Here is a 26,274-nt window from a genome sequence, read left to right as displayed (position 1 = left end):
GATTTAATAAATACTTAATTCTAATTAACACTTGATTCTTACAATATTTAAGGGATGCGGAAAACCTAAGTAAAAAAAAAAGAAAATTAGGATATCTCTTGCAAAATTTAAAAAATTACTTTTGTTTTTACTTGACATCAAGAATTTATTATTCTGTACATTTACATCAAAATTTGTTAGTTGATAAACTTGTTTATTACATATGACGTTATAAAGCATTTTTTTACAACTAAAAGTTTGTATACAAGGACAATATATGAGTATTTCACCTTACGTCTAGCAAATTAAAATGTGAAAAAAATTTTCCATGTTGAAATATTTTATTGCACTCCTTGGCGTACAATAATTAAAATTAAGAGTCTTTGTAATATTTTTAAAATGTTACCTAGTTAGTATTTAGGTTACTATTTAAGTAACTTAATCATTAAATCTTATCATTAGGATCAGAATTTTCAAAGTCAGAGTTGGGTTAATGGGACTAAAGTTAAACATATTTACTTAAACTTAAAATAGTAGTGAGTGTTTTAATAGATCGTGTTTCTTATATTAAACTTTTTGATGGGACCCATCCAATTTTATTGATAAATTTGGTCAGTCCTCAGCCAGCTCCGCCACTGAATGGTAATTTTAAATTACTCCTTTCCGTCTGTATAACTTACATACAAGAACAGACATCTTCAAGAGAAGAGAAATTCAGCTTTTGTTTGTGGAGTAAATTTTATTCAAATTGAATCTCATCGAATATTGCACTAATAAAAGGAACTTTTTTTTAAGAATCATTTAGGTGCTGAGCACTTCTTTGGTACGTTTTCACTAGCATTTTTCTTTTTAAATATTAAAAAGAAGAGACAAAAATATTACTGTATCTGATTGGCAGAAAAACAGCTTTGTTAAATCAAACTAGTTAATCTGGAATTGGTTAGACCTAACGTTATCGCATACTTCTGTGTTAAGGTTTTCCCGCTTTTTAGACAGCGTAATTTTAATTACCTGAAACTTTAGATAAAAGCATTAAAAATATCGAGAAGTTTTTTCTCTTTTATCAGTGCGTTTGATGAATTTAGAAATAAAAAAGATTCTGTACACTTTGAGTCTAATTAAGTAAAAAATATTTTCTTAATGAGCAACTCTCCACGGACGCCAAAAAGCAATCTCATTATTTCCCATTTGTTTGATTTTTATTGTTAACTTAAGAAAACTTATGTCCTTTTTTTATTTGTTATGGAAAATGTTTTTTTTTTTTACAAAAAAAAAAAAAAAAAAAAAAAAAAAATGTTGAGTGACAAAGTTCTGATTTTTTTTAGAAACTTAATAAATATTGACTAACTCAATAGAGGTTCAAAATTTCTATTGTATTTGCAGACAGAACTGCATTGAGTGATTTCCAGATTTTATTTTTATAGAACCAGAAATCAGAGCGATAGTAAAAATCTGAGTATATGATGTAATTTTTTTGTTTTTTTGTAGATATATAGAAAATCTCTTATTTTAATGCATAGTTGAAATACGATGTTTTTGACGTTGATCAATGGAATTTTAAAATTGAACCGGCGATCCGAGTCAGCTTGCGTTAACAATTCCACCAGAGCGATTTTTGTTTACTCGCGATATGGCAGTAAAGTATAAAACAAGCTAACAAAAAAAAAACAATCGGTAATAAATCAAATCTAAAATGAAAAGTGGACTTATTGAGCATTTAAATATTCATGAAGTCGAGAGGTCATCCACTGAGAGCAGTATGGATTTTTATAAAAATCAGGTTTGAAAGTTTATTAACAATAGTAATAATAATAGTATTAATATCAAAAATGATCCCTTAACTGTAAGTCTGGAGTTAATGTAGCTAAGTATCTAATAGACTGAAATTGCCTTAAAAGTAACTCTAATGAGACTTTTTGCTATTAGATTGATTATAAAAATTCACTTAAATCATTGATTAGGGTTTTTCCTTATCTTTCTTTTTACTAAGTAAAAAACCTTTTCTGGTCATATTGAAAACTTTATTTAATGTAACCTTGACTATTGGAGTGTAGTATGTTTGGAGGTGCTTGAATATGTATTTATGTTTTTTTTCAGTACTTCAAAAAATAAAAGTTACATTTGTAAAAATAAAGAAAAAATTTTTTTCTGCTAAATTTCCTTATTTTAAATGAGTTTTAGCCAGAGAATAATATTTTGGATAACCATAAATGATTAATTTTTATGGTTTACCAAAATATTTAAAAAATCCAATATTTAAAGCATTCTGTTCATTATCTCACCATTTCACAGTAAATATCTGTTTACTCAGTAAAAACTAATAAAAGAATGATTTTTAGAAGGATGTTTGAATTATGTCAACTTTTAAATATTAAGGAAGGGGATTTTTGTTTTTTGCAAATGAGTTTCATTTCAGGAGCAAATTTAAATAAGTTTAAATAAACATTTTCAAACCTCATGACAAAATGTGCATTTAGGCCATGCAAGTAATTATTTTATATTATAAAATTCCCTGAACAATTTTATTTACTACTAAGACATATTTACTTACTAAAAGTTGTCTTTTCAAAATAACTTCAAATATAATACTATTGAAAACACAATGTTGCCCGGAGAGAGCACCTTCTACTATTTCAATAATCATTATTCTTGAACCAGAAAAAAATTTGTGCACCAGAACAAAAGATAGAATGATACCTTATATCTCTTGTGAACAAGTGTTGTAAAAAATGTTCTTATTTACACTTAAAAGTAAATCTGGATTGCAAATAAAGAACTGAAAAGATTTATGTGCGTGTGTGTTCCTGTTGAGCAATGTTATTAATTTTAGTTTTTCTTTATTTAGCTCTAAAATCTAAATTTCTTTTGTCACTATGATAGTACTTTTTCCCTATTATCACAAAGTTAACACTCTTATGAGATAAAAAATGAAATTTGTTTTTATACTGAAATGCGTATCAATAAAATTGTAACTGTTAGACTGATCTACATTACTTTGCTGGTTTTTATCATAGGAGTGATTTCAGTGGACTGGCTACTATGTACTAATGTTGAAAATTGAGCTCTATTAAAAAAAAAAAGGCAGTATTGTTTAAAATACAGTCTTCAACAATTAAAACTTATAGGAATGAAATTTCTTTTGTAAGTTTTATAAGAATCCTAATTAAAAAAAGCAATGAAAAGTGATTAAAAAGATAATAGTAATAATGAAAAAAATTATAATAATAGTAGTGATAAAAATAATAATAGTAATGGTAAAAATAATAATAGTATCGATAAAAATAGTAATAGTAACGATAAAAATAGTAATAATAATGATAAAAATATTAATAATAATGATAAAAATAATGATAGTAATGATAAAAATAATAATAGTATTAACAATAATAATGATAATACTACTAATAATAAAAACAATAATAATAATGATAATAATAATAATAATAATAATAATAATAATAATAATAATAATAATAATAATAATAATAATAATAATAATAATAATAATAATAATAATAATAATAATAATAATAATAATAATAATAATAATAATAATAATAATAATAATAATAATAATAATAATAATAATAATATTAATGATAATGATAATGATAATGATAATGATAATGATAATGATAATGATAATAATAATAATAAAAATAATAATAATAATAATAATAATAATAATAATAATAATAATAATAATAATAATAATAATAATTATCATTATTATTATTAGTTATTATTATTGTTATTAAAGAAATTAATAAAGAAATTTATTTCATCAAATGTTTTCACCTGTCATAATAAGATTAAGCAGATCTGTTATAGATGAAGCAATACATAATCAAAAATAATTGCTTATTGGACTAAAACATCTTTTCTTTATTAATATACATTATTTATTTAGACCATTGTAAATAATGAAACTACTCTTAACTTTTATTCTTTCTTTTTATAAACTTTATATAAGAAAGAAAATATGATTTCAACTTTAAGCTTTGATATAGAGTTAGTGATAGGCTTGAAAAATTTCTTTATCTAAATTTTAAGCAATTTTTGTTCAAATTTCCTATTGCATGTTTTTGTTGTTTTTGTAATTATGGTTTTCATTATTAATACTGCAAAAGGGTAATTGCCTCAAATAAAGGAGATTTTTTAATATTTTCAATCCAATCCTGAAAGAGGTGTTGTTATTCAATACTAAAGGAGGCATTGAAAATTTGATTCTATGTATAACCACAAAGAAGATTAATTTTGAACTAATCTTGTTTGTGGCTTAATAAAAAAGTAAAATAATTTTGTTTGATAACTTCCATTTTAGAGTTTTTGGGTCCTATGTTACTTAAAACTAGTTGAGTGCTTACTCTAATGATTTTAATCCTGATATACAAACTAAAGTAGAAAATTTTGTAGATTAAAACCATCGTTACTGAAGTGATTTTTTAAAGCCATTAAATATTCAGGATCTATACCTTGATAAGTGTATTTAAGGTATGAGAGGTTTTGTTTTGTGTTGTAAGGAAAATTGAACTTACACCTTCAGATCCTTTTATTTACACAATGAATTGCTCATTTGCCATAACATGAAGAATAATAGGGATTATAAAAAATGACACAATCCTCTAAGCAGACAATCTTGATGTTTACACATCAAGGATCTCTGTTGCTTTTGTATTACTTAATTAAGTCATAAAAGATTATTTATTGTTAGTATTTTTAAAAAGTTATTTTTTTTAATTGAGGAGCGCTATCATTGTTTTTATAATGACTTTATTAATAGCGGATTTAGAAAGTCTTCACTATATATAGTATTTCAAATTTTCTCTGTGGAAAAACAATTTTATCCTGAAAAAATAGCTGTATGAATCCCAAGATCTCAAATATTAATTTTATTTCTAAAATTATAATAATTTATTTTCTTATCATAAATTGCAATCTTATCATTTATTTTTGGTAGATGGATGAAGAATTGCTTAAGGCAGCAAAATGTGGAGATTTATTGCGAGTAACTGAATGTATTTGTGAAGGTGCTAATATACATGTGACAAGTCCTGTAAGTTTTTTTAAATTGTAATACTTAATTTGCTTTATGTGGTTTAGTTATTAACACAAATTCAACATCAGACAGCTAAGCCTTTTATATCATTAAGTTTTTATAAATCATTTATTGAAATTTATAATTCTTAATGAAAATGACTAACAAACTTTCTTAATACCTTTTTTTGGTTGATATTAAAATTTTTAAATGACAGGCTGGTTTGAATATTTTGCATTTTGCTGCACGTGAGAACCATCCAAATATTGCTGAATTTGCTATAAAACATGGAATCAATATTGAAGCTGTTACAAAGGTGACATTTTTAATAAAAGGATTTTCAAATGTTTTACTGTAATATGAAATCAATATCCATAAATTTTAGAAATATTTCTATATTTTTAAATTAAATTTAGAAAATTAATGCTGTAATCTTTTTATGCTGTGATATACTCATTATGGCTAATAAATGATTGTTAACTGAAAACTATGAAATAAAGTATTTTAAATTGTTTATCTGAAAAAAATTTTTAGTATTTCATTTAATTACTATAAATTCATCTAAATATGTTTTAGCTTACATAATTCATTAACAAAAAATTATTTGTTAATAATTATAGTTTCAGTTTTTAAAATGGTGATTTTTTTTTTAAAACCAGAGATTAAACACTGCTTTGCATATTGCTTCTTTGGGTGGCCATTTAAGAATTGTTAAAATTTTAATAAATGGAGGAGTGAAACTCAATCCTCAAGCCAAGGTATGAATTTTTAATAACATTTAATAGTAATTTTTTATATTTTTAACTTTAATCATGAGTTGTTAAGAAAGCAACAAGAAAACTCTGGAAACGGCTGATTTCCTTTATGTGCACTCAAAGTATTTACATAAAGCAAAAAATGAAATATGAAAAAATATTTTTGATCTTCAATCATGCAACCTTTAAATGAATTAATCAGTTTTTAAATGAGAAGAATGTTTGATAAAAAATTTCACCAAATGATTTTTTTTTAAATTATCTTTTGATTTTTAGAAAAATTTCAGCTTTTAAACTATGGTTTTTTTGATTTTTTTTCTATATATTAAAAATTCTGCTGTTGTAGAAATTAAAAAGCTTTTAAATTTTTTGTTCCTTTGTTTGCATCATTGTTTTGTTATGAGAGTCATTAAAATACAATTGTTACTAATTGCATAATTACATGCTTTTCATATCTTTACAATGAGAAATTTTTGTTTTAAATAAAGCTATTTTACAAGCACTTGTTTATTATGCAACCTATTAGAAAAACTAAATTTTTTTTTTAAGAAAATTGTTTAATAAACTTGACACATAAAGTATCAACAGTAATGGAATTCTAAGTAAAAAAGAAATTAAAATTTTTTTTTTTTAGGATGACATAACTCCTTTGTACATGGCAGCTCAAGAAAATCACTGCGATGTTGTATCTGCTCTCCTGAAGAGTGGTGCAGACCCACACATTCCTGCTAAAGTAAAGTAACTTTTGTTTTGTTTTTGATTTTTTTTTGTTTGAAAATTAAATTAAAAGCATTTGTTTTAAAATTAAGTTCCATCAAGATATAAGAAAAATGGTTAGAAAATGAGAAATTTAATACATAAAGAATGAAAAACTTACAGCTGTTTTTTTTTTTTTTTTTTTTTTTTTTTTTTACAGTTGTTGTTTGTTTAGCTTTTTTATAGATTTCTTCTTCCTTTGAATAGTTTTGATTTTTTTGTTGTTGTTGTTTTCTATTTTTTTTTTTTTTCTTTTAAATATTTTTTTTTTTACAATTGTTGTCCTCTACAGTGTTACATAATTTTTAGGGTGGCTTTGAACCAGTTGACATTGCTGTCCAACAAGGTCACACAAGTATTTTAAAAATGTTGTTGGAGCTTCAAGCTAAAGTATTTATTTTTCTTTTTTTTTAAGTTTATTGGAGAATGCAGTTAAACACTTGTTTTCATTTTTAAATTGACCTTAAAAGTTAATACTTCAATTATCAAATAAATTGAATTTCACTCTGAGGAAAATTTAAGTTTAAAAAAAAAAATGTCAAAAATCATGCAATTTCAATTAGCTGCTGCATCCAAAAATAAAATAAATGCAAAATGTTTGGTTACTGATGATAAATTTAATTAAAAGATTTGTCATATGTTTTTTTATAAACTGTTTTTTACACTAATTTTACATCTTTAGTACAACCATAGAATATTTCTGAAGTCCAGCAGACAACATAAAATAGATTTCAGTTTTGATCAATCTTTAATTCCCAATTCAACATAGTTTAAATTAAATTTATATTGATTAAGATCCTGGAATTTAGCTTTATAAGTTTTTCAACCTAAGTCTAATCAATTATAAAAATTTTAATAAATTAGATAAATCAGAACCAAAGTTGAAAAAAAATGTTTTAAAGCCCACTTAAGGATCCCTAATAAATATATTATTTGCTGTTGACTTTCTAATCCAGTGTTTGCAAGGGTTTTAGAAATTATTTGTCTAGTCTTCAGCCTTTAGCATTTTTGTAACAAAAATATATTTTAGTTTAATATCAAAGTTTAGTTTAACGAAATTGATTGAATCCTAAAAATTGGTTTTAGAAGAAAGTATTTTGCATGTAATGTTTTGATTATTTCAAGAAAAAGTATTCTAAGTGTTTTGGAATATGAATAACTTCATATTAGAAGAAAAATAGAATAAAAATGTTGTTCTCATTTTTATCATTTTTTTTTAATAGGATTTACATGCAAAAGGAAAAATAATAAATGGTGATGTCAGGTTTTGAGCTGCTTCACAAATTAGAGGCCATAAAAGTAAACTCATATAATAAATGCTTGACTTTAACATAAGATATTGATGATAAAAGTTCACCAAAGTTCACATATAATCACAGAAAATTTTTTTAATTTTATCAAGATGAAAAACTTTTATTTCTCTGTCATGTACAATCTAGCAAAAGCAGAAATTTTATTTAATGCAGTACAAATCACTGTTTTGAATCATTCTTGTTTTTTTAGGACTTCCTGAGAATTTTTAGAAATTTCAGTCTGAAAGTACAAAAAATTACAAAGGATAGTTTTTATGTAATCTTTTTACAATAATGATGGCTAACAGTTTCATTTCTTCTTGTTAAAAATTTAATTGATACCTCATTTGTTCAATTTTAGAACTCATGTCTACATGATAAATTGGTTTTTAAAATACATTTTCATCATCTTTGAGCTAAATTTCACATTGATTTTTAACCAGAATTGCTGCATAGAAGCATATGTTGTTGTAAAGCTCAAAAACTCTACAATAAGGATCTGTTTTCTGTTCATTTTGGATTGTGTTTAATCTCAAAATCTATTTTTCGTCAAAATCATAATTTAGGAACTACTAGAGAAAGTCAAATTTGGTGAAAAAAACAATACTTAAAACAAAGTTCTTATTTGTAAAATTGCCTTTAAGTATTGTTTAAAGTTTAAAATTTCTTATCTGTAAATTTAATATTTTATACATAAAAAAAATCTGATTCTGACAGAATTTGGAAGTTATGACCAAATTGGCTGGACGGCAGATCCCTATGCCTTTAAATTTTTAGAGCAAGTTCTCAGTTTTTATTTAAAAAATTTTGTTCCCCAATTAATTAAAGTATGCTTATAAATAATAAACTCTTTCTTTTTTCCTATCTATGAACAACCATTATGAGGTTGAATCTCTTTAACCTGAGTTTATTGGAAAACCATGATCCAATTTTAGTTTTATAAATTTTGTTAAAATTTTTTATTACTTGGTTTTACTTGTTTTGTTTAAAGATCAACCATTAGCAAGTTTTAATTTCAAAAAGTACTCAAGTTTTTTTCTTGTACATTTTTATGTTGACAAAATACTTTGTATTTTTTTTTTTTATACAATCAAAACAAAGTTTAATTCTACAGAATCATTTTTTAGATAAGTTTTTACTTTAAACGCAGACATTGCAACTTTGACTAGTTAAAAAGATTTTTTCTTAGAAGTTTTATTCAAAGAAAGGCTTTTTTGAAGATTACTCCATAATTTGTTTAAAAAAAAAGTCAAAAAAAAAGATAATTGTACAATATATATATATATATATATATATATATATATATATATATATATATATATATATATATATATATATATATATATATATATATATATATATATATATATATATATATATATATATATGCAACACATAGAAGTTTTTTAATCTTTTTTAACCATCTTTCAATATTTAGTTGTTCCTTCTTTGGCTTTAATTTCTCTTACCAAGTGTTTTGCCAATAATTTCCACTAGATGTTTGGTTTGATTATTGACAATATTAAGCTATTGTTTACCAATTGCTTTTTTGAAATTTTTTTTGTAAATGATAATATTTTTTTTTTACCTAACAAAGTCCATAAATGCTCTTTTGTAGTTAAAATTTTAAATCAGAGATTTTATGTAAATTCTAATTTACATAAATCTCATTTTGTTTCTTTGTTAAGGGTTTTAGAATTGAGTTGCTTATCAATTATAGCTATTAGTAAACCTTAAACTAATAAATAGTACAGCTGCTTCCAATATTAAAATAATAAGTAATGTCCTGTAGAAATAAATTAATTGGGTTTTTTCACTCATCATCAGATGACGTTTCCAACTCTCAAAAAGCACAAATTAAATTATTAGCAGCAATTTTTTATGTCCATTATTTGACAATGCCACTGTTTTAAGTGCAAAACAAAGTGTAAGTCTTACATTGGTTTTTCCTTGAATTAAAGCTCTGAAAAAATCTCTCAACTTCATAGTTAAAAGAGGTATCGATAAATTTTTTAATGATCTTTATTAGAGTGCGCCAAGTTCCCGTATTTACGGGAACTACGGGAGCGGGATCCTGTTCCTGCTTTTGGTATTTAAAATACGGGAACGGGATCCTGTTCCCGTAATAAATAAAATACGGGAACAGGAAATTCCCGTTCCTGTTCCCGTACGTCATTCGATGTTACGGGGTTTTCCCGTAATTATTATATTATAATATATAATATATATATATTTATATATTATGATATAATATATATATATTATATATATATTATATATATATAATATATATATTTATGTATTATATATATACATATTTGTATATTTATATATTATAATATATATATTTATATATTATAATATAATATAAGAAATACGGAAAAAGCCGTATTTTTACAAGTTTCCCGCATTTTACCAAGTTTCCCGCTTTTTTACGGGATTCCCGCTATTTTATGATTTGCGCGCATATATTCCCGTTTATTTTAAGATTTTAAGATTTATGTTATAAATTTGGTACTAATACTAGGAACAAACTACTATAACTATAAGGTAAATATATATAAATATTATAATAATTTAAAATTATAATTAGGTTTAAGACCTAATTATAATTTTTTTAAGTAGTTTACTGTCTTCGTTTCTTTGCTAACTTTCTTCTTTTCTTTGCTAACTTTCTTCTTTTCCTTACTAACTTTCTTCTTTTCTTTACTAACTTTCTTCTTTTCTTTACTAACTTTCTTCGTTTCTTTACTAACTTTCTTCTTTTCTTTACTAACTTTCTTCTTTTCTTTACTAATTTCTTCGTTTCTTTACTAATTTCTTCTTTTCTTTACTAACTTTCTTCTTTTCTTTACTAACTTTCGTCTTTTCTTTACTAACTTTCTTCTTTTCTTTACTAACTTTCTTCTTTTCTTTATTAACTTTTTTCTTTTCTTTACTAATTTCTTCTTTTCTTTGCTAACTTGCGTCTTTTCTTTACTAACTTTCTTCATATCTTTGGTATCTTTCTTGTTAATTACCTTATTTTCCTTTGAATATAAGTTATTAGTTAGAATTAACCTTTTTTCCTTTTTTTTTTTAGGTACATAGCTTTTATTAAAACTCCCCTGTGTGTCTTCTATGTTGTAAAAATCTTCTATGTTGTAAAAATCTTCTATGTTGTTAAGTTAATAAATTTAAAAAATAAAAAAAAAAAATAAAAAAGAATCCAAAAAAAAACAAACACCTAAACCAAAATAAACCACAAAAAAAAAAAACAAATTATATAACCAGGAAAAAAAAAGAAAAAAAAAAAAGCAGGAAAAAAAACCAGGAAATATTAGACGTTCCAGGTGAAAAACGGGAACAGGAACGGGATTTTCCCGTTCCCGCTTTTTAAAATACGGGAACGGGAATTCCCGTTCCCGGAAATTCCCGCTTTCGTTTCCCGGAAAACGGGAATTGTCACAGCCTAATCTTTATATTCAGTCCTCACTGAATTAGGTGAGGACTGAATGCAAGTATTCTCAAATTAGATAAATAATATTTACTTTAACAAAGATGAAATAAAAACAGTAGCAAAATTAATTTGTTTAAATAACATTTGTCTTTAAATGCAGTTAGATAATTTGAACTAAATATTTATAATCTGATGAAATATTATACTCTAATGATTCAAAAATTGTATAAAAATATATTTGTTGCTTCAACTGTCAAGCATAAAAAAGGATTTGTTTTTAAATTTGGAAGTTTTTTCCAGATTTAAAGTAAATTATATGGTGACTATTACAGAAAATATTTTTGAATGCTTTTTAATATCAAAGGTCAAAAATTTTTAAACTGTGTGTGTAATTCAGCATAAGAACTGAAATCTTTAAGTTTTAATCCATGTTGAATGCACCAATGGTAAAAGTACGTGACTTTTTTTCTTATAGAATGGTTTGCAAGCTATTCATGTAGCCTCCCGTAAAGATGATATAAGAATGCTCAAGCTCCTGATTGATAGTAAAAGCAATGTCAATGAAAGAGCTAGTGTAATTTCTAGAATTAGTTTTCAAACTTTTTCAATTTCTTTTTCTAGTTAAGATGTTTTTAAGTTTATATTATTGAATGCTAGTTTTTTAAAATTTATATTAATGTAAAACTTGTATTCTGCTCCTTACTAGTGCATTTATTCTTTAAAATTGAAATATTTAGAATGGATACACACCATTGCATGTGGTAGCAAAACATGGCTGTGTTGCAGCTGCTAAGTGTCTTATTGACAATGGCGCTGATGTAAATCCCAGAGCAAAGGTATGAAAAAATGCCTATCTTAAAGTTGATATTGTTTAGTAATATTAATTTTTATTAGTTATCATTTATCTTGTAGTTTAACATATGTCCAATTCATGTTGCTTCTAAGCATGGAGAAGTTGGAGTTTTAGCTGCGCTCATTGAGGGAGGTGCAGACCTTAGTGTAGTTACAAAAGTAATAATGTAGTTTTTTAACTATTTTTTACACCTATTTATTTTATGAAGCAAAATGTAAGTTGTAACAAAAAGTTCTAAAAATATGTAAAGATTAAACTTTCAAAGTTTTTTGAATTCTTCAGTTTTTTTATCAATATTATTTACTCCTCTTCTCAAAGTTGTAGCTTTAAAATATTTTAAATTAAGGATGGCTTAAGTGCACTTCACTGTGCTGCACGAGATGGTCATGCTCATTGTGTTGAGTTACTTCTTGTACACGGTGTACCAATAACTGCAAAAACTAAAGTAAGATATCTGTTTATATAGATTTTTGTTAATGGAAAAACATCTGCTAATAATAGTAGTTCCTTATTGTGGTTCTTTTACTTAATGGTTGTTTTTTTCAATATTTGCGATGTTTTCAACAGTTATTGCAACAACATGAATCTTTAATTGAGAAGTGTAAAAAAGTTTGTAATGTTTGGTAGTTATTTTATATTTTTTACTGTGATTCTTCTGTATACTTTAAAGTCCAGATTTTTTTTTTTTTAATTAACCTATTGTACTACATCAAAAAACAAGTAAAAACATCTAACATTTTTAACAACCATATTCTCTTAGTGTAATAAGTATTTGAGATTTATAATATAACTGGTGCTTGAGACCATTTTACTGGTTTGAATACAAGTTTGATAGATCTTAACAGTGATATTTTCACTGAAACATTTTGTTTTAAAGAATCCAACTTTTTGGTTAAGTTTTGATGAAAAAATTTATAATACCAATTTGAATAATGCAGGACAACAAATGTGAATTTCATCAGAGTCTCCCCATATGGTAAATAAGGCCTTGAAGAAACCTAATACATGCTTGTTAAACCTATCTAAAAATATTGTGTTTTAATAGTTTTTTAGAACTTCTAACCCACCCAATCTTTGACAAAGAATATCTTTAGAAGTATTAAGGGTTGCAGACTGAAAGTTTTGGAATATTTTGAATTTACGGATATGGTAAATTATGGAAGAAAAAAAAAGGAAGGATTACATGGGTTGGTTGGTTCAGGAGAATAATCCATAGCATTTATGAACAAAATTTCATACTAGAAATTGTGAAAGTTTTTTAGTTCTTACTGGTTAAGGTTTGACTTGAGTATTCTGAAAATGTGCAAGAAAAATAAAGAATAGAAATGTGCAAGAAAAATAAAGAATAGAAATATGCAAGAAAAATAAAGAATAGAAATGTGCAAGAAAAATAAAGAATAGAAATGTGCAAGAAAAATAAAGAATAGAAATGTGCAAGAAAAATAAAGAATAGAAATGTGCAAGAAAAATAAAGAATAGAAATGTGCAAGAAAAATAAAGAATAGAAATGTGCAAGAAAAATAAAGAATAGAAATGTGCAAGAAAAATAAAGAATAGAAATGTGCAAGAAAAATAAAGAATAGAAATGTGCAAGAAAAATAAAGAATAAAGAGTAAAGTAGATATTAGGAAAGCAAATAAAAGAGTATGGTACAATTTAAAAGTTCATAAACTCAAATCATAAAAAAAATTAATTCAAGAAAATTTTTTTTTTTAATTTCTATAGTTTTTCAGTTAATCCAGTTAAAATCCTTCCAAGAATCCACCCCATGTTAATTGTATTTCATATATTTGAAATAACTTCAAGTTTTATTATCTTTAGAATGGATTGACTGCCTTGCATATGGCTTCACAAGGAAATCACGTACATAGTGCACATCATATTCTTGCTCATGGTGCTCATATTGATGATACCACTATTGTGAGTTAATATGCTTTGTAAGATAATCCAGTTGATGCCACTCTTCCAACCATAGCAAAATCAAATCTCTAACATTTTTTCATTTTTACTTTTTGTATCATAACTTAAGTCTCCTTGACTCAATAAGACTCTTTTTAAACACAAAATCATGCTAAAATCAAATCTCTAACATTTTTTCATTTTTACTTTTTGTATCATAACTTAAGTCTCCTTGACTCAATAAGACTCTTTTTAAACACAAAATCATGCTAAAGTGATGCATTTTCTTTAAACGCAAAAAGTGATGTATTTTCTTTTCTTATTAGTTAATTAAAACTTGTTAAGTTGAAATTTTTTCTTTGTTTTGTTTCTTTAGGATGGTGTAACACCACTTCATATTACAGCTCATTATGGACATGTTGAAACTTGCAAGCTACTGATTGAAAAAGGAGCTGACATTGATAAAAGAGCTCTTGTATATCTTTTTATTCTAGTATTATCATTAAGTGATTAATCATTTGTTTTTACTAACAAAGAGAAAGTTGGTGTACTATTGGTTTTCCATTTAGAATGGTTACTCTGCTTTGCATATTGCTTCGAAAAAAAATCGAGAGTCAATTGTACAGCTTTTACTAAAGTATAAAGTCATGATTGAAGGAAAAAATAATGTGTGTTTATTATTATGATGATTATTAAGTAATGTGTTATACTATTATGTTTTCTATAGCTATTTTTATTTTTCCTTTTTTTACTGCTATTAATCTTTATATATACACTGCCCAGCAAAAGTTTCTGGTCACTCTGTTTTTTGTAAAAAAAATAAAAAAACAAGTTAAAACCTTAAAATTAACAAGTTAAATCCTTAAATTCCTTAAAATTAATTAAAGTCCTGGGCACTCCCCCAAAATATGTGATTTCTTGCCTGGCCCCCACTAAAATAAGTTGTTGGTCACATTTTTTTGAATGAGGAAATGTATTCTGATGGTAATCAAAAAAAAAAAATATCTGGGGACGTGTTGCAAGGTCTCAGAGCGTGTTCCTATGCACCGTGATGTTTATAATCCAAAAAAAAGAAAACAGATTTTGTATTTCAATATTAAAAACACATTAGCACATCTTAATTGAATTATTTTATTGCTTATATACTATTTTAAAATTTAATATCAATTATTACAAGTTTATTTAACACATCAGCACATCTTAATTGAATTACTTTATGATTTGTAAAGAATTTTAAAATTTAATATCAATTATTATAGGTAAAAAACTATTAAAACTTTAAGTGACTGGAAACTTTTGCCAGGCAGTGTATATAGTATCTTATTATTTTATTTCAATTAAATGTAAAAGAGAAAAGATTTACTACAATATTTGTTTTACATGGATTATTTTTTTTATCTTGTTATTTATTTCTAGAATGGTCAAACAGCTTTGCATGTTGCAGCTTATTTTGGTCATGCAAATATTGTGCTATTGCTACTGCAGGAAGGTGCAGCAATAGAGGCTGTTACAACAGTATTTTATTATTTTTAATATTTTATTGTTATTGAAATTATTTTATTAATCAGTTTTGTTTTGGCTTAAACATTTGTTTTATATATAATTGATTTCAATAAGTTTTAAAATTTCTCCTTTTCAGAAATGCACTGTATAAATATTTTCTCTTGAACTATCTACAAATGAAACTCATTTTACAGAATTTTTATTAGTTTAATATTTTTTTTATACTAGGAAAATGTTTCATGTTTTTGCCATTTTTTTTGGTATTGTTTATTAATCTAGCGTGAAGAGACTGTTCTTCATATTGCTTGTCGTGCAACTCAAATACAAATAGTTAGACTTTTGCTGCGAAATGGGGCAAATGTCAATGCTAAATCCAAAGTAAGCCAATTATCAATATTGATGGCAAATTTATCTATGCACAAAATCAATTTGAGTCTTTTTATATTTGTTATCTAGGATGGAGAAACTCCTTTGCATAATGCTTGTCGCCAAGGTAGTGCAGCTCTTGTGAATCTGCTACTTGATTTCCATGCTGATCCTAATGCTATCAATAAGGTTTGATTATGAATTTCAGAAATATTTTAATAATCAAGTTTAAAAAAGTTTTGAGTCTTTAATATGTCATTAAATGTTTAATGTGTTAAAATGTCTTCAATTTTCTAGCACTCTTACATAATGTAATTGCTAAAATATTTTGCAATTCTTTTACACAAATAGCAGTTATTATCTTAACAGTTGCAAAATTCTTATTGCAAATTTACTTCTCTACAAAATACTTTTCATGTTTTGATATTTTTATCAAACTTTTTTGTAAACATCTTAAAACAAGAGGCACAATGAAGTAGAATTAACAAATTTTTATTTGAAAATTGGTTTTAAGGTGAAAAGGTTCATCAAAAACCATTCAAGACACAATGCAATAGTTTAGTAGTCAGTTAACCAGATTAATAGATAAGAAAATTGTTAAACACAAAAATCAAAAATTTCAGTAAGATGAAATGATCTTACTGAAAAAGATTAAGGCTTTAATTTAATAAATTAGAAAAATATCAACCCTATTCCTACTACATATTTTTACTTTTGGTAAAAAAAAAAAAAAAAAAAAATAGAAAAAGAAATAATGCCCTTTTTAACTTTACACAAAATATTAGTGATCTTCATATCTGTTGATTTAAAGTGGATTTCGTATTCTTTTCATTAGGGTAAAAAAAATTGTTTATGGTGATATTGAAAGCTAAAAACCAGTGATTAGTTTTTCATAATTCTTTATATTACATTATCATAGAATTTTTGTTTTATTTTACACCATTAGATGATTAAAAAAGTAATTAGTTTAGGATTTAATTAACCTATTATTAAAGACAATATAATCATTTGATTTTTATATATAAAAAATAAATTTAAATAAATTTATATTTAATTTCTTTTAACTAAATGGTTGCTAGTTTAAATAAAAGTGATGTTTTCTTCAAACAAAATAATTTAGGAGGGTGCAACTTGTCTTCATTTAAGTGCTCGAGATGGTGCTGAAAAAGTGGTTGAAAGTTTGCTTGACCATAATGCTGATGTGAATATCATATCCAAGGTTTGTGCTTTTTTTAAAAAAAATCTTTCCTGGTTAATTTAAAACCTTATTTGAGCCTCTCTTTGCTTATATTAAGTTGATTGGTGCTTATGGTTTTTATTTGTAGAAAGGTTTCACACCATTACATGAAGCAGCCAAAAAAGGGAATTTAAACATACTGCAAATGCTTTTGGAGCGTAAACCAAATATTAATGTTAAACAATTTAAGGTAGAAAAATGGGAGTTCTTATTGCATTCTTTATTTGATATTACTTAATCTTTCTCATTTTTGTGAAAATATTTTCCCCCTAAATTTGCAGTAGATAAAACTGTTATCATATAGAATATTATTTTAGAATGGGCTAACGCCTCTTCATCTTGCATGTCATTATGATAAACCAGATGCAGCTATCAAGTTGTTAGAAAATGGTGCAGATTCTCATGCAGTTGCTAAGGTTGGTTTCAATAAATATTTTGATGTCATACAAAGAAATTATGTTACTAAGTTAAGAGTATGATATTATGTTAAATTTTATATTTATTAGACTTTATTTAACTGTTTCAATTACAGAATGGGTTTACACCTCTCCATATTTCGGCCAAGAAAAATCAAGTTGGTATTGTTTCAATACTTCTAGATTGTGGGGTTGAAGCTGACCAAACAACCAAAGGTGGTATTAGTCCACTACATTTAGCTGCACAGCAAGGAAATGTTGAAATATTAGACTTGTTGTTAGATAATGGGGCATCTCCTGGAGTGCAGACTTATGTGAGAATGTTAATTAACTTATATAGTATTTAGTTTTTGTGTGTATTAAATACATGATCAATTCCAAAAGAACAATTTATTTAATCAACTTTTGTAGAATGGGCTAACCCCTCTACATGTAGCCGTTCGATATAATCAGTTAGAAGTTGTTCAAAGGCTGCTTAAGTATGGAGCAAATAACAGTTCTCCAACACTAGTAATTTTATTATTTTTATTAGTAATAATAACTTGTTAAAGTTTTAATTAGAGCACATTGATTCAAACTTGCTAGCTTACTTTGGAAGAGAGTACATAACACTTTACAATAACTATATGCTTTTGATATTACAAAGTTTTATGTGCACTGTCATATAAAAAGAAATTATGTGGGTAACTGGAAGCAGAATTTCATTTATCTTATTTAAAGTTGTGAACTTGGTTTTACTTGCTACCTTGCTGCTTGTAACTTTATTTAACTATTTATTGTGTTTTACTTTAGAGTGGTTACACACCTTTGCATCTATCAGCACTTTATGGACATACTGATATTGCAGAGGTGTTATTGGCTGATGGTGCAGAAGTGGAAGCAAAAACAAAAGTAAGAAGTTCTTAATGAAAATGGTTCTTTTCTAAAAATCAACTTTTTATAAAAATTTAGATAAAACAAAGTTTTAAAACAGATCTAAAAAAATTCAATACTTAAATCTTTAGAATGGAAACACACCTCTTCATATCGCAACATATCATTTTCATGAAGACATAATTCAGTTGCTGTTGAAGTATAATGCACCTCCGAATGCCTTAAATAAAGTATGTAGAAATTACCTTATAAAATAGTATTATTGTTGCAATTATAACTTTTTGTTATTTTTAAGTCTTTGAACTATGTAGTTTGGAAAATGAGTTTTTATTTTTTTTCAGGACGGTTACTCTTCTTTATATATAGCTGAAGTTACTCAGCAAAAGAATATTGTAAATATTCTTGTCAAAGTTACAAAAATCACTGTAAAGCAAAAAAATGACAAAGAAGTATTTCTTTATTTAAAATTTTTTACCTTTCACTTTTTTTTAACAGTTTAAATTTTGACTGTAAGCCATGTGAATAGTGAATTTTTTAGATTGCAAAGCTTGTTTTTTTGTAAGTTTTAGTTTTAGACGTAAAATTCCTGAGTATAAAATGTAAAATATGTTTAAGTGCTCTTTACAGGAAATTCTCAAACTTTCTTTAAATGCTCTTAAAGTTTAGTATAACAATACTTACCAAAAGTTAATTTAGACACCAGGTCTCTTTTTAGTATGATAAGATATTTTACTAACCAAATCATAAAATAATACTGAAGTTGAATAACAAATCTAAGATAATAAAGTAATTTTTGTGGAGTCCTTTAAAACTGAAAATAACTGTGTTTAGTTTATAATGTGGCATTTTAATGCCCATCCCTAAATAAACCAAGTATTGCTTAGTTGTTACAAGTATGTAAAAGTATTCACTAGTATGCATTTAAATGGTATATATAAAAATGCTAGTAATATGTCATTACTTACATCAGTATTTTGATGAAAGAGAGGTTTTTGAAGTTTGGTGAAACATGAAATGTTAATTTCAAAATTTAGGAAGATTTTTCAAGTTTCTTCTATTTGAATAGCCGTTGTTGTTCTTTTAGATCCTTCGCAAGCCAAGATACTTGTATGTTGTAAAAACATGTGTCATGTAAAATATGAATTTATGATTTTTTTTTTAAAAAAAGTTTTAAATATCAGAATTTATTTGATACAGTTTTTAAATCAATGTTTAATTTTTAGTAAGCTTAGTCTTCTGGTTCAACTAATTTCTTGCTTTTTATTTTATCAATAATTTCTAAGAATTTCATTTTTATTTTTGAAAAAAGTGATTTTCATAGTGAAAGTGATTCTCATTTTTTAAACAGATATAAACATTTGTTTTAAAGTCATTATTAATGGAGATTAATTTATTGTGATAGTGTAGTAATTTTTGAAGTCTTTATAGTATTATTGTTAATTTTACTATTTTTATACTGTTTACTAGAATTGCTTTGTAATTACTTAGCTTTTACTCTAGACCTTCAGCCAATAGATTTGCTTAGATGAGCACAAACAGGAAATATAGTTTTTTTAAAGTACAGTCCTGAAACTTGAAAATCTGTTGTTTTTTATGGACTTGTCTGTGTTTTAATTTAATATTCTTGTTAAGTCAAAGGAGTTGCTATTTTTTTCCGTTAAATTTTTAAAATTCTCATTTAGGTCATTGATTTCAGCTTGATAATTTATTGCTAATATTTCAGCTTTCAATTTTTCTAATTGTAGATAGCCTCTGCAGAAAAGATTCGCAGCACATTTACAGGTCCAGAAGATCTTGAGGAATTGCACTTAGTTGATTCACATGATGAAGAAGAGGATGAAAGTAATATTATATCAAAATCTATGCCTTATTTTCAAAAAGTTCTCTGTATTCATTGGTCATTTTATGACATGCTAAGTTTAACCTGTTTTTGCAGTACTATAATTCAGAAAATCAGTTAACATTTAAAGGTTTAAAAACACAAATCTTCTAACTGCTTGCAGTTTAATGTCTTTGAAAGAAAGATGATACGTAGAACTTATATGTGTATGTTATCTACTTTATACGATGCATAGACTTATAAAGTAGATTGTTTTTTTATTTTCTTTTTCAATTGTTATAATATTTAAGTAGTAAATGAATGAGAAATTTAAGGATTTTTTTGGGTCTTTCTTTTTAGCTGATATACAAAAGCATATTTTATTAGAAGATTTTGATGAATCTTTTTTGGGTCTTGATGAAAGTGAAATATCTGAGCATGATACTTCTTTACAACATCTAATTAAAAGTGCACATAAGAATGGGCCAATTGTTGAAGAGTCTATAATAAATGTGTTCAATCAACAGCAAATGCAATCTGTGAGCAATGATTATGATTTTAATGGTAAAGTCTATACTTAAAGTATTTTACATTTTGTAAGGATAAAAAAAATGTTGAACTTATGATAAAAAATTTTTTTTCTCTATTTGATTAAATAAAATGTTTATTTTTTGGTTTTGGTTTTTAGACCTAACTACATCGTCACCAAGAGCAACAACCAATATACCAGAAAAAGGTTTTTTGACTGAATACTCTGGCTCAGATTCTATTCCTGAAAATAACTTAGAAGAATCAGCACTAGTATTGATGCATTGCAATGAAAATAAGATAGAATCCATAAAAAAAGGAGAGTAAGTGAGATGGTTCTGTAAATTAAAATTCATTTGTCTTTAATATCTTTTAGAAATAGAGTCTTGTAGAGAAAAAATAAAAGTTTTTGCTGTTTTACCGTAAGCTTGGTTAACAAAGTTTATTCATTTTACTTTAAGTTAGCAAAAGTTATCATTTTATTAACATGTGCTTCAGTTTTCACTATAATTTAAATGGTATTAAGTTACTTATCAGTTTTCAAAAAATTTTAAATTTATTTGTGATCAATAGTATTTAAAAAACTTCATCTTTTTAAAGGCTTTATGCTTTTTCAGAGCCTTAGCTACTGTGAATTTAGGTTTGTATTTCATTTTTAGCATAAACAAGCTGCGTGTGTATGAATACTTCATACGAATAAATAAACTGTAAATTTTATTCAAATACTTCTCGATAAACAATATTCTTAGTTTTTTTTGCATTTTCAGGCAGTTTAATTTTTAAAGAATTCATTGATTTTGCCCTCGACAATGCCACAAATAATTTTCCACGAGCAAAAACGGGCGTGTCCATGTTTTTGTGCAAAAAATTCTAATGGTTATTACAGGGTGTCACAGACACCCTGTAATAACCATTATTGTAATAACCAACACCCTGACATGATATAGATTTAATCTCTGTTATACAGCTGTTAATTTGTATTTTTGCTTTTTTATTTTACCAGCCGCTTAACAATATTTAATTTTTTTTTTAACTCAATTTTTCTTGTTTTATCTTCTTTTGTTAGCCTTGCTGATTATTTTTTTCTCAACTAGATTTCTGGAGTGCTTTATTGTGGATGCAAAAGGATGTGCTATGGAAAGTGGCCAAACTGGAATAAAAATTATTATTCCGAGAGGTGCCTGTGATATGCCTACTCGAATCTCATGCAGAATAAAAAAGTGAGGCCATTTTCCAAATTAAAGTTATAAATAGGTTTTTGTTTTACTCTTAGTTCTGTTTACAGTATTATTTTTGCTGTTATAAAAGTACGATGTCTCATGCTCCTCAACTGAGCTACAATGAAGCCATGGTCAGTCATATTTTTCAACTATCACCGCAAACTGTTCAGTTTCTCAAACCTGTTGTGATTGAGATTCCTCACTATTCAGCAGCATGTAATGAGCGTGAATTGGTTGTATTGAGATCAGCATCACAACACTCCCATTGGAAAGAACACATATCTTCAATTACTGATGACCAAAATGGTATGCAGTTATTCAGACTTGTTTAAATCTAAAGTAATAATGCTTATTAATCTCTTTTTTATAACATTATGGTTCTTTTTTTTATTTTATTTTTTTTTTTTAGAAGTGGAAGTTAACCCAGTTACAATTACACATATAAAAGCTATCATTCAGGACTTTCCCGAAAGACTTGTTGTAGTTTCTCGTCCAAAAAAAGAGCGTTTTCTTATGTTTCCAGAAGGTGGCAGTATACAATCTAGTTGCCTTCCTGAAGCGAAAATCGTTTTTCCTCCTAACACATTGAATACTACTACTAAAGTTGTTCTGCAGGTTTTATTTTTTGTCTTACTGTAAGCTGCACTGTAATATTTTTTCATGTTAGAATTTCTTACACTTTCTTTTCGCTTGACTTTAGGTTCAGGAGTGTGACAATACTCTTCTCCCCTTAAATGATGAAACATTTGTAAGTCCTATACTCACTCTTGAGCCTCTTACAATTTTATCCAAACCAATTACTATAAATATCCCTTGTCCGTGGTTGGTGTATGAAGAGGTTTTCTCTAAGCATAAGCTTCGTTTGTTGGGTTGGATGCCTCGTTCACCTCGAAAATCGACGAGTGATAGAGCTGAATGTTCTTGGAAAGATATAACCAATGAAACACCTCTAACAATCGTCGGTGAAAATATAAGCTTTTCAACTACAGAGTTTACAAGGTATGTACTAAATTAATTTCTCTGTAATGTATTATTTACTATTTATGAATTATCTCCTGAAATGCACTATATTTGAATTATTATTCACTAATTTCAGATATTGGATTGTCCAGACAAACTCAGTTGATACACTTTCAAAGAGGGTCGGAGCTTTGCAAGATATGGTTTGCACCTCGCCTTACTCTGCGTTTTTTGCAGTTTACGCTAAAATTTTATCTTGCGAAAAGTATGAAGTCCGTGTAGTATTATCAACCGCAGAAACTTTAAACAAACAAGCAGTTGAATTTAGCGAAGGTTTTATTGAGGTCGGAAGGTCAAATTTTTGTTCTATACGATCTGGTCAAACAATTCACATAAGTGTTGTTGGAAACGTGGTTTCCACTCATGGTTTAAAATTAGTGTTCGAACCTTTCTCAGTTAATCGTTTAAAATTCAACGTATCAGTCAGTAATTCCAATGGTGAATTGAGATTTCGTATTAAATTCTTAGGGAGCTTAAGAAAAGACTTTTCAAAGAACATTCCAACGTTATGCACATTAGATATTGATTTAAATCAACTGGTAACTTTTTTGTTTTTGATTTTTTTAACAAAGTTGTGTCTTTAAAGTTATACTTATTTATATTTTGTGTTTTTTCATTTTTATTCTTCTTTTTCATTTAGTCGCAGATTTCAATACGTTCGATTGACGAGAACACTGGTTTGTACATTTTTTTTTAAAAATAAACTTTAACATCAGTTAACACTTTAAACAGTTTAATATCCTTTCGGATATTAAACTGTTTATATTTTTTATTATCTGTTGTGGCAAAGTGGACTTCTCGTGGATGGACATTTTTCGATAGTATTCTTATCGATACCTTTTTTAATATTTTTTTCTTTAAAACAGTTGCGTTTTATGCTGGCAAAAAATCTTACATTAGTCTTTCACGTTTTAACTTCCAAAGTTCATAGGAGATAAGATGATGAGATAAAATCTGTAAGGCAGTTTGTCCACCTTTTCGTGGGAGTAGTGAATGAATTTAAATCTTATTTAAATCGTTTACTTATTTTAGTTGATGATTATATAATACAATACGTTGGCAAGCAAATAATTAATACATGGTCAAACCTTGCTGATCAACTGAATATGAACAAACGGGACAGACATGTCATAGCTGATCTCAGGTGTGTTTTTGTGTTTTTTAATTCTAGATGGAGGAAACCTACTTTTGCCATAAATAGTATCTTTATAAGGAGTGTGATTCAAGTGCCCTATCGTAGTGCTTTGCGGCATATAAACTCAATATCTATCGTAGTGCTTTGCGGCATATAAACCTAATATCTATCGTAGTGCTTTGCGGCATATAAACCTAATATCTATCGTAGTGCTTTGCGGCATATAAACCTAATATCTATCGTAGTGCTTTGCGGCATATAAACCTAATATCTATCGTAGTGCTTTGCGGCATATAAACCTAATATTTAAAGTTTCGATATGCGCATGTTTTTGATTTAAAGTTTTTTTATTACATTCTAATTTTAAAAATAGCGTTAGGTTATTTTATCTGATGGTCAAAACCGAATTGCTTGACATTTAATAGCAAACATACAAGACAATACTTTTTAACGTGATGTTATCGAACGCCCACATCTTGAAAGCACGTGTAAAAATGTCTTTTTAAACGTACTCTCAATATTAACGCTTTAAATATTAACATTTTAGGTTTAAATGTCGCAAAATGCCGCAAGGCATTACGGTATGTTAGTAAAAGATAAATTAGCTTTTACTTTGTTTTCATAAATTTTTTTTTCAACTTCAGTTGTGGTAGACGGGACATAAGTTCAGTACGCTTTCTGGAGTACTGGCGTAGCAAGCATGCCCCAAAAGCAACATATAAATGTCTGTGCGATGCTTTAGACTTAATCGGAGAGCATGAGCTTGCTTTACAAGTACTAAGTTATTCCAAAAATAAAGAATCTCATCAGAAATTTAGCGCATCCAGTGTTTCGTTGAAGGAGGGTATAACTACTCTGCAGGACTCAACGGCAAGTCGGGAAGATCATTCTAAGCAAGAAAATTTCATTGAATCAATTCCTCATCTTGTAAACGAAATAAAAAATTCAAACAACGAAAAGAGAGTAAGTCAAATGCCATCTAACAGCGATGTGCAAGTTAAATCAAGCGATAAAATTGTGTGTGAAGACATATTAGATCCACTAAGTGCAGCAAGAAATGTTGCTGTTGATCTTCGCCGATTATCTTTTGAAGATGCAAATGTAGTTTCTATTAAAAAAGTTCCTAAAACAAATAGCCCGACACAGCAGCAAAACTCTTTAATTGATATCGTAAAGAATGAAACGTGCCCAAAGCAGGATAATTCAATAAGTAATGAAATTGCTAAATTTCATACCAATGAGGATCTTTCATCAATAAACGGCTCTCATTTCAATGGTTTCAAGGAAGGCTCAAGTGATTGTGGTAGTTCAATTTGTTCGGAAGTAAATCTCACTTCTACAAGCACAAATTTACTAGACTCTCCGCCAGCTCCTATAAAATTAATGAAAAATAAAGATTCAGAAAACAATTTTTCAATTAACGATAATAACTTGAATACATTAAGTACCGGAAATTCATTCGCTACGGGTAGTCCTAATACTTCAGACGAGCAGGCCTCCTCTGAAAGTGGTGAAGATTTAATCAAAAGAATGTTTGGCCAACAATTGAGTGTGATGGAATTTTTTAATGAACCTGCGATAAATGAAAAGGATGCACAGTATTGATCAGCAGAATTTTTGATAAACTTTTGGGAGCCTGTTGCGTATTAATGATCTGTGAAAAATTACCTTCAACTATTTGCCTGATTTTATATAAATCAATATTTTTTATGCCGTATATTTAATTAACAATTAAATGTTAATCAAATTAATTTATAGAAAATATAAAATCGTTAACGTTCTCACTTTTGGTATCGAAATCTCGTGTGAAGTCGTTTTTTACTATTCAGGTTTATGCTAACTTGTAAAGTTCAGAGGGTGCGAACTGAGTTGATAATAGTTGTAAATTACGTAAATAAATTAGTGTATTGCCCAAAGTTTTTAGCTCTTTCTAGTAAGGGGTTCCTTAAAGTACGTGTATATCTGAGTAGAGCCGTTTCTAGACATCATGGAGGCCCCTAGCAAAGGACAACTGGACCCCTATACGCACAACATTTCATTTTCAACTGACTGATTAATCACAGTCCTGAAAAATTATTATAATGTGAACAGCAATTATTATTTCACATCATTAAAATTTACAGGTTACGTGTCTTTCACAGCAAAA

The 26,274-nt window shown here is 26.7% G+C and overlaps 1 protein-coding gene across 1 annotated transcript; it reads left to right on the top strand.

Moving 5' to 3' along the window:
- Positions 1-1,465: 1,465 nt before the first annotated feature.
- Positions 1,466-25,904, top strand: LOC145188777 (uncharacterized). Its single transcript, XM_090088341.1, has 35 exons — positions 1,466-1,759; positions 4,940-5,035; positions 5,235-5,333; positions 5,677-5,775; positions 6,407-6,505; positions 6,838-6,918; positions 11,735-11,833; positions 11,997-12,095; positions 12,172-12,270; positions 12,459-12,557; positions 13,934-14,032; positions 14,388-14,486; positions 14,581-14,679; positions 15,428-15,526; positions 15,794-15,892; positions 15,971-16,069; positions 17,001-17,099; positions 17,206-17,307; positions 17,435-17,533; positions 17,650-17,847; positions 17,945-18,043; positions 18,326-18,424; positions 18,538-18,636; positions 18,748-18,855; positions 20,152-20,248; positions 20,586-20,789; positions 20,914-21,076; positions 21,848-21,973; positions 22,062-22,279; positions 22,383-22,588; positions 22,674-22,972; positions 23,070-23,532; positions 23,634-23,670; positions 24,026-24,137; positions 24,773-25,904. Exons 1-35 carry the CDS (start codon positions 1,673-1,675, stop codon positions 25,731-25,733), a joined length of 5,340 nt encoding a protein of 1,779 aa, XP_089944467.1. The 5' UTR covers positions 1,466-1,672; the 3' UTR covers positions 25,734-25,904.
- Positions 25,905-26,274: the final 370 nt, after the last annotated feature.

The sequence above is a fragment of the Hydra viridissima genome, unplaced genomic scaffold (genome assembly GCF_058129835.1).
Source record: "Hydra viridissima isolate aposymbiotic clone 2 unplaced genomic scaffold, HvirCarnegie_v1 scaffold_5, whole genome shotgun sequence".
In the NCBI taxonomy this organism is placed as follows: Eukaryota; Metazoa; Cnidaria; class Hydrozoa; order Anthoathecata; family Hydridae; genus Hydra; species Hydra viridissima.
Note: the sequence above shows the minus strand (reverse complement) of the source record. Positions and strands in the feature narration are given on the sequence as shown.

Excerpts from the sequence above, each read along its gene's own strand:
- LOC145188777 (XM_090088341.1), top strand. The coding sequence starts at position 1,673 with ATGAAAAGTGGACTTATTGAGCATTTAAATATTCATGAAGTCGAGAGG. Across the intron at positions 11,834-11,996 it reads ATGTCAATGAAAGAGCTAGT|AATGGATACACACCATTGCA; the intron begins GTAATTTCTAGA and ends TGAAATATTTAG. Across the intron at positions 15,527-15,793 it reads CAATAGAGGCTGTTACAACA|CGTGAAGAGACTGTTCTTCA; the intron begins GTATTTTATTAT and ends TTATTAATCTAG.